The sequence below is a fragment of the Staurois parvus genome, unplaced genomic scaffold, assembly GCF_062004578.1.
Source record: "Staurois parvus isolate SC_StPar_1 unplaced genomic scaffold, SC_StPar_1.0 ptg000142l, whole genome shotgun sequence".
NCBI classification, from domain to species: domain Eukaryota; kingdom Metazoa; phylum Chordata; class Amphibia; order Anura; family Ranidae; genus Staurois; species Staurois parvus.
In genome coordinates this window covers 343,648-357,879 of record NW_028317938.1, presented here as the reverse complement: position 1 = coordinate 357,879, position 14,232 = coordinate 343,648, and the positions used below count along the sequence as shown (strand labels likewise).

The window sequence follows — 14,232 nt, the reverse complement described above, 5'->3', positions numbered from 1 at the left end:
GCCCAGGGGCCCCATGAGCTGTCGGTCCGCCCCTGCTCCTAACCCTCTTGTATTGAACTGTATTGTCTCCCTTAATATTGTAAAGCGCTGCGCAAACTGTTGGCGCTATATAAATCCTGTATAATAATAATGGAGTCTCACTGACAGTAAATGATAGGAAATCTCTCTATAAAGCACCCTGTAACGGTCTGCATTGTAGATCTCGGAAACAGTTGGCATCTATTTCATTAGTTAGCAAGCTAGTCCTAGAAACGCCTTCACCCTGCGAGTGGAAGAGGCTATTAACAGTCAGTAGAATAATTCCGTCTTCTCTAAGCGAAGAACTGAAGCCACAGTGATAGCTTCCAGCACCGCGACCCCATACTACGATATTGTGCGCGCTTCCAGTTGTAGCAATAAAGTTTGTTGCGGGCAAAAGAAGGCAGCATGACGCTTTGCGATTGGCTGCGCGGCTCTAGCCCTGGTACGCATGCGTGGGCATGCTGGAGGTTTAGGAACACAGACAGCAGCTGCAGCAGAGCAGCCAAGGAGCTAGGCTAGCTTGTAGACCAAGGCTGAGAGCAGGCCGGGTGGATGGGATGGAAGCTGGACCTTCTACACCAGGTAAGCGATGTCCGGGGCTCCTCCAGTCTTCAGGAGGAAGGGGAGAAGTGCTGCACCTGGAGAGAGGAGGAGGGAAAAGAGGAAGAGTCTCTCAGCCTGCAGCTAATGGTGATGGAGAGACCCCCTAAAGAAATGCAAATTGGGGCATGCGTTTGATGCCAAAAGGGAGGGAGGGAAGGCTAATTTTAAAGCAGGGTCTGAGAAAGGATGTGAGTGGTCCATGGGATCATTCAGGAGGGAGGACACAGGAACCTGTTCTGTGCAGCTGGGAAAACTTCTCCACAGCTGTCCTATGGACACAACTTCACTGGAGGGCTGACTGGACATTGTATACTGCAGAGGGGGTGCCATGCTAGCTGGATCTGCACAAACACTTTGCTGAAACTTTGTTCACAGCCCTTCTACTCGCATAACTCTTCTAATGAACCTCCATACTCTTCAGTAACCTCGCTGCATGCATTTTAAAGGGTCGCTATTGTAGGTTTACGTGTGTGTGTGTGTGTATATATATATATTTCTGCTGATGCAACAAGTATGTAATTTTTATTTTTTTGTTTGTAAATTTACAGAAAATAATATGCATGTGACGCTAAAGGGATTTAGTACACTGACTTAAATCTAGTACAAGCTTTAACATGTCATTTCAAAAGTTGTTTTCAGTCTTAATATTCAGCGTTCGTTAAAGTGGAACTAAAGCTAAATTCAGGTTAAATAGAAATGAAAGGCAAAACATTTGTGTATAGATATCTATAAAAAAAGGGAAAAAATGTTTATAATGTGTTTTTTTTTTTTTTTCATTGCATAGCCTCTCAGCTGCATTGAGAGGTGCCAGTGGAGAAACAACAGTACAATGGTCTTCCCAGTGAGTGGCTGTGCAGGTGGGGGGGGGTTGTCAGGAGAAGTCTGACCGCTTGAGGAGAGCAGACTCAGTTTCCAGGAAAGCTAGAGAACTGACCATGCTGTTTTCTTCTGCCTAGTGTGGTCAGTTTTTAATAGGAAAGGGGACGGACTGGCAGGAACACCAGAGATTTCACACAACAGAAGATTACAAAGCGGGCAGGATCCTTTTTCCATACAAGTACATGGTACAACAGGCACATATCAGGATTATGAAATGCTGGGTTTGCATATTCTTTAACACTAGTGGAGCTGCCCTAAAGAGTAACTCCGCTTTTGTGGAGAAAAAGAATATTCCCCTTTGGGTGATCTATGTAAATTGCAAGGATTATCTTTTGTTTGGAAGAAATAGCTGTTTGTGTCCATGTACTAAGTGAATTCATATGGGAGTGATTATATAATTATCTGTTGTTGCACCTGCAGGTTTGTGGGGAAAGTGGCAGGGTCTGCATTCTTGCAGACATGATTTTCCTTTGGAAGTATCTCACTAAAAATGACATTTGTTTCAGGAGATGCCTAAAATCTGACTTGCATGTTAGTGCAGACTTCTGGGGAAACTCCGTAAGCCAGTCGCACAAGAAGGAAATGACATTTCGGGGGGGGGGGGGGGGGCGCATTCTGTACACACTATATGAACAGTACGCCTTTAGGTAGCCACATTGCATTGCATTTTACTGAAAATTACAGCATTGCAGATTGAAAAGGAAAGGTAATTTTTTCCACTGATGCTGTGTTTTTGATCAGTGAGTACAAGTACCAATACTTTCAGTCAGGTACTTGCTGATACTTTGTGGTGCAATTTCCATCAGTGCAAACTGTATGGATGCAAATTGCACCACAAAGAATAGCATGCGATTCCTGTCCAAATCGCGTGCTGTTTCCCTACTGCTCCTGTGTGAACCCAGGCTTGTCATAGCCATAGAGTTCACACAGGAATGGTGCAGGAAACCTCCCTGCACTAAACCCATGCTGTCATAGAAGGAAAAGCCGGGGATTTGAAATCCTCATCATGGTGCTGACCAGTCAGAAGCAGTCTAGCCCGTACAGTCATCCCTGCAAGGAGAGGAGAGAGCCTGGGGATTTAAAATCCCCGCTGCAAACTCTCATCTTCTTGCAGGGATGACGGTACGGACTAGACGGCTAATGATTGGTCAGCACCATGACTGTGCTGATCAATCAAAAGCTGTGCAGACCATACTGTCATCCCTGCAAGGAGAGTAAAGAAAGCCGTGGAGACTTCAAATCCCCAGCTTTTCCTTCTGTGACTGCATGGGATCAGTGCAGGGGGGTTTCCTTTGTGGCACTGCATTCCTGTTGAAATCGCATTCTATTCTTTGTGGTGCAGTTTGCGCCCATACATTTTATACTGACACTACTCGAGCTGCAAAGTATTGGTTTCAGGTATTGGGAAAATTTTCACGAGTACGAGCACTCGTGAAAATACTCAGTATTAGCATTGGTGCATTCTAATTTTTAATAATATGCAATTACAATATGATTTGTGTAGCAATTATATTTGCTATATTATTGTTTTATTAGCTACTTTTCTTTCATACAGCCGTAACGTTACCATTTTCTTGTTCAGCCACTTTCTGTTATGGTGTCACCTAACTGTGCTCCATGTTATGCCAAATCGCTGCAGAAAACCAGTTCATTCTTCTTTACATTTGTTCAAAGTCCAGAGTTTATAAAGTTTGTCTGAGCTTCCAGAAAACAGGAGGAAGAGAGCTGAAATCACTTACTGCGGAAAGCTCTGAGAGCTGAGTGGAGGGAAGGGACATCCCACTCTCCCCTTCACACAGGAGCTGAGCTGAGGCTTTCAATCTCCGGCACTTTTTTTTTTCCTCTTGTCAGGAAAACCTGTCAGAAGTGATTTATGCTGATAACAGAGGAACTAGGCAGTAGAGAGAAATTACACTTAGGGGGAGATTTACTAAAACTGGTGCACTCAGACTCTGGTGCAGCTGTACATGGTAGACAATCAGTTTCTAACTTCAGCTTGTTCAATTAAGCTTTGACAATAACACCCCGGTCACGTCGGGTGCAAATTGGCATGCGGTTTGCATGCTAGGTGACTTACAAATCATATTCCAAGTCCCACCCTACTGTCCGCTATTAGAGCGGTCATATCGGTGCGGTTCCGACTTGGTCAGAGCAGCATCAATTTCTAAAGTAGTACATGCACTACTTTTGTTGCGATTTGCATAGACATCTGATGTCTTGCCAATCGCAATGAAATCGGTAGGTCATCCGATTTTGAAATCGTGCGACCTCACTATAAGTCGCGCGGTTTCAAAATTGCTTTGATGTGACCGGGGGCTAAAACCTGGGAGTTGGCTGGTTTCTCTGCAGAGCTGCACCAGACTTTGCACTCTCCAGATTTAGTAAATGATCCCATTGTGCTTTTAATTGAGACAAGAACACACTATAGAGGGACATGCTTTGTTCATATTTCATGTCTGAGGTTTACAACCACTTTAACCGCCTCCCGCCCTCCATATAGTACAGTGATGGGCACAAGGCGGTTCTCTCGTTCTGGGAGGACGTCATATGACGTCCTCCAATTCTATGCGCGTATGCTCGGCTCCTGGAGCGGGCAGCACGGCAATCGGTTATGCGCTGAGTCCCTCGGACACAGTGGATCACCGATCCACGGAAAGAGCCGAAGATGTCGGCTCGGTCATGTGATCAGCTGTGTCCAATCACAGCTGATCGCATGTAAATAGGGAAATGCCGGTTATCAGCTTTTCTTTCCTCACGAGCTGTCACGCTGACAGATCGAGAGGAGAGCTGGTAATTGGCATCCCTCGGAGGGGACATGTACACTGATCATCAGGGCACTGATGATCAGTGTGCCCTGATGATCTGTGTAGCCCCAGCAGTGCCACCTGTCGGTGTCCATCAGTGCCAGCTGTCAGTGCTCATCCATGCCACCTGCCAGTGCCCATCAGTGCCACATCAATGCCATATTTCAGTGCCTACCAGTGCAAATCAGTGCCACATATCAGTGCCCATGTGAGCTGTCTTTCAGTGTCACCCATCAGTGCCTGTCAGTGCCACCTATCACTGCCTGTCAGTGCCGCCTATCAGTGCCATATGAGTGCCGCCTTTCAGTGCCCGTCAATGATGCCTGTCAGTGTCCATCAGTGCAGCCTATCAGTGCCCATCACTGCAGCTTCATTAACGCACATCAGTGAAGGAGAAAAATCACTTATTTACAAAACATTTTAACAAAAACTAAGAAACTTTTTTTTTCAAAATTTTCAGTGGTTTGTTTAGGAAAAAATAAAAAACCCTGAGGTGATTAAATACCACCAACATAAAGCTCTGTCACAAAAAGATGATAAAAATTTCATATGGGTACAGCGTTGCATGACCGCGCAATTGTCATTCAAAGAGCAACAGCGCTGGAAATTGGCCTGGGCAGGAAGGGAGTATAAGTGCCCTGTAGGCTAGTGGTTAAAGTGTTACTCCCTTTTGTGGAGAAAAAAGTGATCCATTCACATTGCAAGAATTTTAACATTTGTAGCAAATTCCTACCTTCTTTCTGTTCTGGAAAAAAAATCTATTTGTTTTACCAACTCCTTTCCAAACTCTGACCTGTAACAAGGATAGCAAATGAAAGGTGGGGAAAAGTCAGAATTCTTACTTCCTCCAGGTCAGTGACTAGAGCAGGTTAAAACCAGACAGTTTGCATTTCCAGAGACATTGACAATGGTAAGCACCATATTTCTCTTGATTGAGATGGGGCTCAGGAAAGCACAAGGAGGGCAGGTTTTTTACTTTGATGCACAGAATGCATTAAAGCCACTTTAAAGCTATATGTCATTAAAGGACCCTACAAATAACAGCTCAGATTCTGACTTTATAAATATGCTTCTAAAAAGTGTTTTTCCTTTTATAAATTTTTCATGACCATCCTTTTTTTTTTTTTTTTTTTTTTTTTTCAGCAGCAGAGGTCATATTGGGATACCATTGTGTCCAGGTTCCACTGGGAACACTAAATATACTACGCCAAAAAAAAATTAAAGGAACATGTTTTAATCAGGGTATAGCATTAAACTCCTGGGATATTGATCTGGTCAGTTAAGTAACAGAGGGGATTGTTGATCAGTTTCAGCTGCTTTGGTGTTAATGAAATTAACAGGTGCACTAGATGGGCAATAATGAGACAACATCCAAAACAGGATTGGTTTTGCAGGTGGAGGCCACTGACATTTGTTTTCCTACTTCTCTTTATGACTGTTCTTCACTAGTATTGCATTTGGCTAGGGTCAGTGTCACTACTGGTAGCATGAGGTGATACTGCAACCCTACAGAGGTTGCACAGACAGTCCAGCTCCTCTAGGATGGCACATCAATACATGCCATTGCCAGAAGGTTTGCTGTCTCCCAGCACAGTCTTAAGAGCATGGAGGAGCTTCCAGGAGACAGGCAGTTACTCTAGGAGAGCTGGACAGGGCCGTAGAAGGTCCTTAACCCATCAGCAGGACTAGTATCTGCTCCTTTGTGCAAGGAGGAACAGGATGAGCACTGCGAGAGTACTACAAAATGACCTCCAGCAGGCCACTGACATTAATGTCTCTGACCACACAATCAGAAACAGACTTCATGAGGGTGACCTGAGGGCCCGACATCCTCTAGTGGGCCCCCCCTTGTGTCCCCTCACTGCCCAGCACCATAGAGCTCGAATTAGCAGGTCCGCCACTGGCGCATTGTGCTTATCACAGATAAGAGCAGGTTATTATTATTATTATTATTATTATTTATCGAGTTTATATAGCGCCAAAGGGTTTGCTCAGCGCTGTACAATAGAGGGGGGGACGATACATGAAACAGTACAGTAACATCAAACAGCACACAAGAGGTAAGAGGGTCCTTACCTCTTGTGTGCTGTTTGATGTTACTGTACTGTACCCTGAGCACGTGACTGACAAGAAAGGGTCCGGAGAAGCCATGGAGAATGTTATGCTGCCTGTAACATCGTTCAGCATGACTGCTTTGGTGGTGGGTCAGTGATGGTCTGGGGAAGCATATCCATGGAGGGACGCACAGACCTGTACAGGCTAGACAATGGCACCCTAACTGCCATTAGGTATTGGGATGAAATCCTTAGACCCTATTATCAGATCCTACGCTGGTGCAGTGGGTCCTGCAGTTTCGGTTCATCCGACGACGCCAGGTTGCACCTCAGATTGTCCAGGATCTCAGTGATGTCCTGGTCCAGATCTGGGAGGAAATACCCCAGGACACCATCTGTCGTCTCATTAGGAGCATGCCCCGATGTTGTCAACAATCTACCATTTTGAGTTGCTGCAATGAAATTTCAGCAAAATGGCCTAGCCTGCTGCATCATTTTTTCACTTTGATGGAAATGAAAATTATTAACCTACAGAGGACTGAATTCAAAGACACCCTGAAAATCAAACGATGGGGCATCCTTACATTCCTAACACATTACCCAGTCCATATCAGCATAGATATCCAGCATATTTTTCCCCATTGAGATTTTCAAAATGTTCCTTTAATTTTTTTGAGCAGTGTAGTTCAGTGCAAGGAAATCTTATTGTTACTAAACCCACAACAGTAAAATCAGTCTGTATATGGAGTAAAGCATGCTTGTTATACTCACTGTGGAACCTAAGGGGTTAATATTCTGCATTGTGTAAAAACGCTGTTTTATCCTGACTTCTCTGATCCTCCCCTTCTTCCAGTGTCCCCCTCTAATCTTCTGATAAGACATAGCTTGTGGAGTCGCTCTGCACATGCTCAGTTTGGTGTGTATTGCTAGAGTTTTTTTTCTTTCTGGGAGAGTGTATGTGATCAGCACATGACTAATCAGCACTGTCCAGGCAGAGGTCAGGGGTTCTGCATCCTCCTAAACTCCTCCTACAAGCTTTGATAGAAGTTACAAGACTGCTCTAACTCCTCATGAGAAAAGGTATTTAGCAGTTTATATTTACTAAAATAATTGCATTTTGCTATTCATACTATAGCAGAACTACATTATATTTTTTAAAGTATATGCGAACACCCGCCTTGTAAATCAATCTATTCAGTATAAAATAGAAATAGAAGGCAAAACATTTGTGTATAGATTTAAAAAAATAAACACTTTTTTTTTTTTTTTTTTTTAAATAAAAGTGATCACATTCATCTGTTCTTCAGCTGCATTAATGCTAGGGGAGAAGGAACCGCAGTACACTCATCTTACTAGTGAAAGGCTTTGGGGGAGTGGGTGTCAGGACATGTGTGATTATTGGAGGAGAGCAGACTGAGTTCCCAGCATAGCTAGAGAACTGACCACACTGTGCTCTCATGCCTAGTGTGGTCATTTTTTAATAGGAAAGCAAAGGGATTGGCAAGAACACCAGGGATTTAACACAAAGGAAGCAATACAAAGAGAACAGGATACTTTTTCATACAAGCACATTGTGCAGCAGGCACATATCAGGAATATGAATAGTTGGGTATACATGTTCTTTAAGTTGTCCTTCATTAAGAAATTCTCACAAACTGTGCTATGAGCACTTATGTAAACGGATGTCTTGCCTTCACAACGTGGCTAGAAGCAAGATAAATTGGGTTAAAGTATATTTAAAGTCATTTTTTTTTTTTTCCTTTTTTGATTAGGTAGTGAAGGGTTATAAACACTTCCAGACTTTTATTTCTGTCTGTGCCCCTGCTGGACAGCTTCACTTTCACTATATTGTCCTGGTAATCTCTGTAACCTGGACAGCAAGTGAGAAAAATGCTAAATTTGATTTGTGACTTGGACTAAAAACGAAGGGGGAGACTTCCAATGGGGCACTTGTTGCTGTGACAACTGTCACTATTTCCTGAGGGTGTTCTTTGCTTGCAACTGCATCCGCAGAACTTTGCCCAAACGGATTATGGACTCTGGCGGGAACGCAATGTCTCGCTTCTTCCTGTTGCCTCTCTGGAGGTCCCTCGGGTGGGACACTTGGGACAGTTCCATCCCCTACAACTGGGACACTCCTTGGTACTACTTGGATACCTTCAAGTTCATCAGGGAGCAGGGGCTGCAGGGAGTCAAGCCTGACTTGTGGAAGCCAAAGACCATTTACAAGCTGATCAGAGCAAGCGACATTTTGGAGTCGGTTCCAGGCCTGCCTTCAGACACCTGCAAGGTGGTCTGGAGGAATGTTTCTTCCAACATTCTCACCAACAGGCACAAAGACCTGGCATGGATGGCAATCCAAGGGGGGTTGCCTCTCAGGACATTTATGCATGCCAGGAACCTGAGCAGATACAGACACTGCCCCTTCTGCATCATCCACGAGGAAACGTCTCACCACGTTTTCTGGGAGTACTCATTGGCCCTGTTGGGGGCCCTGGAACCTGAACTCAAGGACTTTGTACCACAGACAGCCATCACTCACTTTGGGGTGTTGAATGGACTGTTCTGTGGAACCTTTTCTCTGGAGGACATTGACGGCGCCTGGCGGGTGCTGTGTTGTTTTAAGGACGCTTTATGGTGCGCCAGAAAGCGCCTCATCCACCAGCGGGAGAGGATGTCCATTGAGGACTGCCGCAGACTGATCCTCAGTCTGCTCAGAGACTATTCCTTGATGGACTTTAAGGAGGAAGAGGACGTCTGAAGATTTCCCCTTCCCCCTACTCCCCCTTGCGTGTCTTTGTCCCTTCAATCAAGCTTCGGGCCTGTGTTTTCCCCCTTCCCCCCCCCCCCCACACACACACCCGATGCCTATTGTAGACTGTAAACTCCGGCTTTCGTTTTTCGCTTTCGTTTATTGCATGACTTAGTACTGTGTATCAGGATGCTATGGTTTTTGGGGTAAGCGGCGTCATGCATGACGTGTTGGTCTGGGGATTCATCCTCTGCACATCACGTCAGGCATCATACCGCTGAGCGAATGTATTTATTTCTGAATGTATTTATCGTATGCTTGGAACTGTATTGCAATGTGGTGCGCTGCGTCGCAGTACAAGGTGAGATGTACCCCGATTACATGTATCATGTTGTTTTTGATGCTTCTGTAATAAAAGTATCTTTTCAATCAAAAAACTGTCACTATTTCCTCTTGTTGGAGAGATTTCCCTTTGCTTCCTGTTGTGTGCATGGGACAGGAAGTGAATGGAAATGGGACAAAAACACTAAGAGCTCTTAACCTTTCTTACTTTATCCAAAGCAAAAAATAAAAGTTTTGTCTTTGGATATATTTTAAGCTAGGCAGGAAAATCTTGAAAGCCTTAGGGTCACCATACCCATTACAATCTGGCTGTAGAATGTTTGTATAATCAACTTTAGATTTACCAAAGTTATGTATTATGAACACCTATTACACTATCCAATCAATTTGTATCCAATCAGGCAGGACCTTGCACTAAATAGTTGTTTGTAGATCTAAAGGAAATTGTACAATCAGATAATGTGTTCAGTGAGCCTATATATTGCCAGATACTTTCATCATGTGCTTCTGTTTTTTTTTTTGTTTTTTTTTTTCATAGAGAAAAGAAAAATTAAAGTGGCTCTAAAGGCAGGAGGTTTTTTTTTTTTTCTAGCTTAGTGATACTAAACACACTTTACAATATCCCTTCTCTTTCTGTATATGGATGATTGTACTTTAATTAAATTATTTTAATTCGGAAAAAATCTAAGTACCTTCTTTTCATAGTAGATACAGTGCGTCCAGAAAGTAATCACAGCGCTTAACGTTTGCCACATTTTGTTATGTTACAGCCTTATTCCAAAATGGATTAAATTCAATTTTTTCCTCAAAATTCTACAAACAATACCCCATAATGACAACGTGAAAGAAGTTAATTATGAAATCTTTGCAATTTATTAAAATAAAAAATGAAAAAAAATCTTATGTACATAAGTATTCACAGCCTTTGTCATGACATTCAAAATTAAGCTCTGGTGCATCCTGTTCCCACTGATTATCCTTGAGATGTTTAAATCCTCAGGAGGGCTTTAATGCATTCTCTGTATTAAGGTAAAAATGTCAAATGTCTTTGACCCCCCCCCCCCCGCTTCCCAAACGCTTACCTTTCACCACTCCTAATCAGTGTTGTCACTGCCGGTAGCTCCGCTCTACTCTCTTCCTTCATTCATAGGCTTTACTGAGAGCAGCGAGAGCCATTGGTTCCTGCTGCTGTCAGTCAAATCATGGGAGAGGGGAACGTAAGCCCCTCAAGAAGAGGAGTGCAGAGTGCTGGTGGGGACCCCAGAAGAGGATGTTTGGGGCCACTCTGTGCAATACCATTGCACAGGGCAGTATGAAGTATGACCGGGAAGTATGACATGTTATTTTAATGAAAAAAATTTAGCTTTACAAACCACTTTAAACAAGCTATTTAAAATAGGGAGGCCAGTCACTGCCTTTTTATCTCACTGGTTTACTTCCACCATTTTTTTTTTGCCACTCTAGGGTTTGTTATAACATATTATATATCTTCTATCATGCGCAGTATGTTGACACAGAATGCTCTCTTGCTGAGCCTATCCAGTGATGTTGGGTTCAGGCCACATGCCTCTTTATTGCTTGGTAAAAGAAGTAGAAATATGCTTGGAGCATATTGTGAAGAGTCTGAGAAACTTGTTTAGTTTGATAAAGCAACCTGTTGCTCTACTGGTTGCTGGTGACTTTACTGCAGAACTGGTTTACTGACCTAAAACTGTGTTACTAATATTATGCATAAAGCCAAATATTAAAATGAGAGACATTCCGAGAAGTATGATTTAATTATCTCTTATCTTCATATGCAGTAGTTTACAAAGTGGACAGTCCATCTAAGGCTAGGTTCACACTATTGTGGATGTGGAAATCGTGCAGCCAAACCACGCATCTAAAAACACAGCTCATTTGTGGGTGCGGGAACTGCAGGGAAGTCGCATGGTATGGACCTAGCATAAATGCACATAGTATTTTTTAGATGTTTGCATGCTTTTCCTTTGTGGTTTAATCAGTTGAAATGTATAACTATATATTTTTGCTTCCTTTTGCATTGTGTAGTCCTATAGTTCAATTGTAAATTCATGCATGTTTACACATGCTTTATAGATTTGTCTTGCACATGCCTGTGACATGTAGGAGATTGGGCATTTTATAGATCCTCAGATCTGCTCCATTCTTGTTCCAGTGCTGTCTGGGGTATAAATCTCATTTGAACTGGAAACTTTATTGAAGCTGCATTGGTTTGCGTTTTATCACAATACTTGTCAACCTTTTTGAAGTACTTCTCTGTGGACAATGGTTGAAGGCCTCCCTATAAAATTATTTTTATATTTCTATTTTAAAAGTGGTATACCTTGATCTATTCTACTGTAGTCAGGTTGCCACCACTTAATGCCTTGGTGCCCTAGCAGCCAGTTGTCAGTTTCCTTGCCCAGGGACTGTAAAGCAAAATATTCTGCTAAAGCCCAGCTCAGGAAAATGTAGCAGCATCTTTCCCTCATTCTCAAACAGACTAAGGTAGTGGTGCACCAAAATGACAATTCTGGTACTGATACCGAAAATTCAGAATGCATGTGGCTGAAAACCGAAATGTCTGAGTATGTGGGGAGGCTCCAATTTTTTTGTTGTTGTATTTTTTTCTACTTTCATGTATATATTTTTTTTTAACTTATGATTTTATTGCAATCACATAGGGGACCAATAGTTTCCTATGTGATGGCATATGAGTGACAGGTCCGCTTTGTAGAGGGGGTGGGGGGCAGTGTGTGCAAAGAGGGGGCAGTGTATACAGAGAGGCTCCTTCACTATGTATATGCCAGTTTTTAAATGCAATTGCTGGCTTTTTTTTTTCTTCACTGTAAATCACAGAATTAGCTGTCACTTTCCTCGGAGCTAAAGGAAACTTTTTTGTTTCTTTCATCTCGGGAAACTTTTTTGTTTAGTGATATCCAGGACTTTGCCAGAGCCTCTCTCATCCTCTGGAACTCTCTACCTCTATCTGTCTGGCTTTCCTCCACTCTGGCTGCCTTTTAAGGGATCCCTGAAAACTCATCTCTTCAGAGAAGCCTATCACGCCTCCAATTAAATATTTATCGCTTCCATCAGGTCATCCCTCACAGTTATAACCTTTTGTACCACTTGCCCCACCCTATTAGATTGTAAGCTTTTATGAGCAGAGCCCTCTTAATCCTCTTGTTTTTATTGTATTGTAACTGTACTGTCTCCTTTTATATTGTAAGTGGGGAAAGCACTATTTGTCAAGGGAGTGGGGGATCAGGTAAGTTTAAAGTTCTTCTCCTCTTCTCTAGACTAAACAAGCAGTGAATCCCTGCAATGTAGGCATAGCCCCACTGCAAGGGATACTTTTTTAAATTTCCTGGAGTTGAGCTAATTTGTTTTTGACATTCTTACTTTTTCTGTGTTATGCATTTTTTGTGTATTTTTAATTAGACATTTTTATAATAGTTCTTGCTTAGAAGAATATCAAATGTGATGTCAGTAAATTTAAATGGGGGCTGTAGGGGATGCTGATTTGTAGCAGCAGTAACTTGTCACCAGTCTGCAATCATGCTTGTAGTGTTCTAGTCTTTGACTATCTCCTGTAGCATGCCCACAACTCTGACCATTTACCTGTAGTATTTCCAGTTTTTAAGAGCTTTGTGTTGTATTGTGTATACTCAGAGTTATGTGCAGGCCTTTTGTGAATACAAAAGCTTCAATAGATCAAATACGTTGACCACTACTGTTCTATAAAGCTGCTTTATGGTGGCATAAGAACAGATTTTGCCAGCTAGTGGTATGTGTACCGCCTAAGGATCTAACTTATCAAAGGGCTCTTTCATAAAAATTCGAGAATAAATGTACTGTACTCGGGTCAGTGGCAGAAAATGTACTCACAGTAGGAAGTGCGTGAAATAAAGTGACAAATTAACGCGATACACTTTGCTTTCCAGAATGGAAATGCTAAGAAACTATCAATAGATAATAGTGCAGGGCTTCTACTAAAACCAATTCCTATACAAATTACAAAATCCATAGCTCATAAACAAAGTGTCTCTGTGCTTCAAGCTACTATTAAATACATATTTAATAAATATATAATAAATAAATTGATAAAGTGTCTGTTGTGCTTTGACTGTGCATAAACAATTCCTTATAGTGTTCACAAAAGTACTCCACTCAATAATCCCGGTGGGTCCTCAGCCCAGCCTTCCCTTTTATAAAGTCCAAGGGAAGCAGTGTGTCAGAGAGGCAGGACAAGTGATGTCACCACACATGGGGTGGAGATAAACAACATTGCAGCCATCAGTGAGGCTGGACCAGTGATGTCATCACACATGGGGAGAAGATACAGCGGTACATTGTGAGCTGAATTTGATTGTCGAAATGTCATTGTGGTTTTAATGTATATAGCTTAATACATTATTGGTACATTCAATGAGCTTCTTTTTATTCCTATGAGCTACTCCATGTGATGATTATTCATCAGTCTGTGTGAGAAATCCATGCCAAAGGATCATATTATTGAACTATTGCTGACCTTAACTATATACGAGGTGCATCTAAATAGAGTCGGGTCCATAAATATTGGGACATCGACAAAAAGCTAACATTTTTGGCTCTATACGCCACCACAATGGATTTGAAATGAAACAAACAAGATGTGCTTTAACTGCAGACTGTGAGCTTTAGTTTGAGTGTATTTACATCCAAATCAGGTGAACGATGTAGGAATTACAACAGTTTGCATATGTGCCTCCCACTTGTTAAGGGACCAAAAGTAATG

At 42.4% G+C, this 14,232-nt stretch overlaps 1 protein-coding gene across 1 annotated transcript in view; it reads left to right on the top strand.

The window, feature by feature from the left end:
* Positions 1 to 468: 468 nt before the first annotated feature.
* LOC149465151 (protein argonaute-1) overlaps positions 469 to 14,232 on the top strand; it is a 141,126-nt gene continuing 127,362 nt past the window's right edge. Inside the window, exon 1 of the mRNA XM_089673585.1 lies at positions 469 to 603. Coding sequence (XP_089529711.1) covers positions 579 to 603 — 25 coding nt within the window. The 5' untranslated portion in view covers positions 469 to 578. The remainder of the gene's footprint in view (positions 604 to 14,232) is intronic.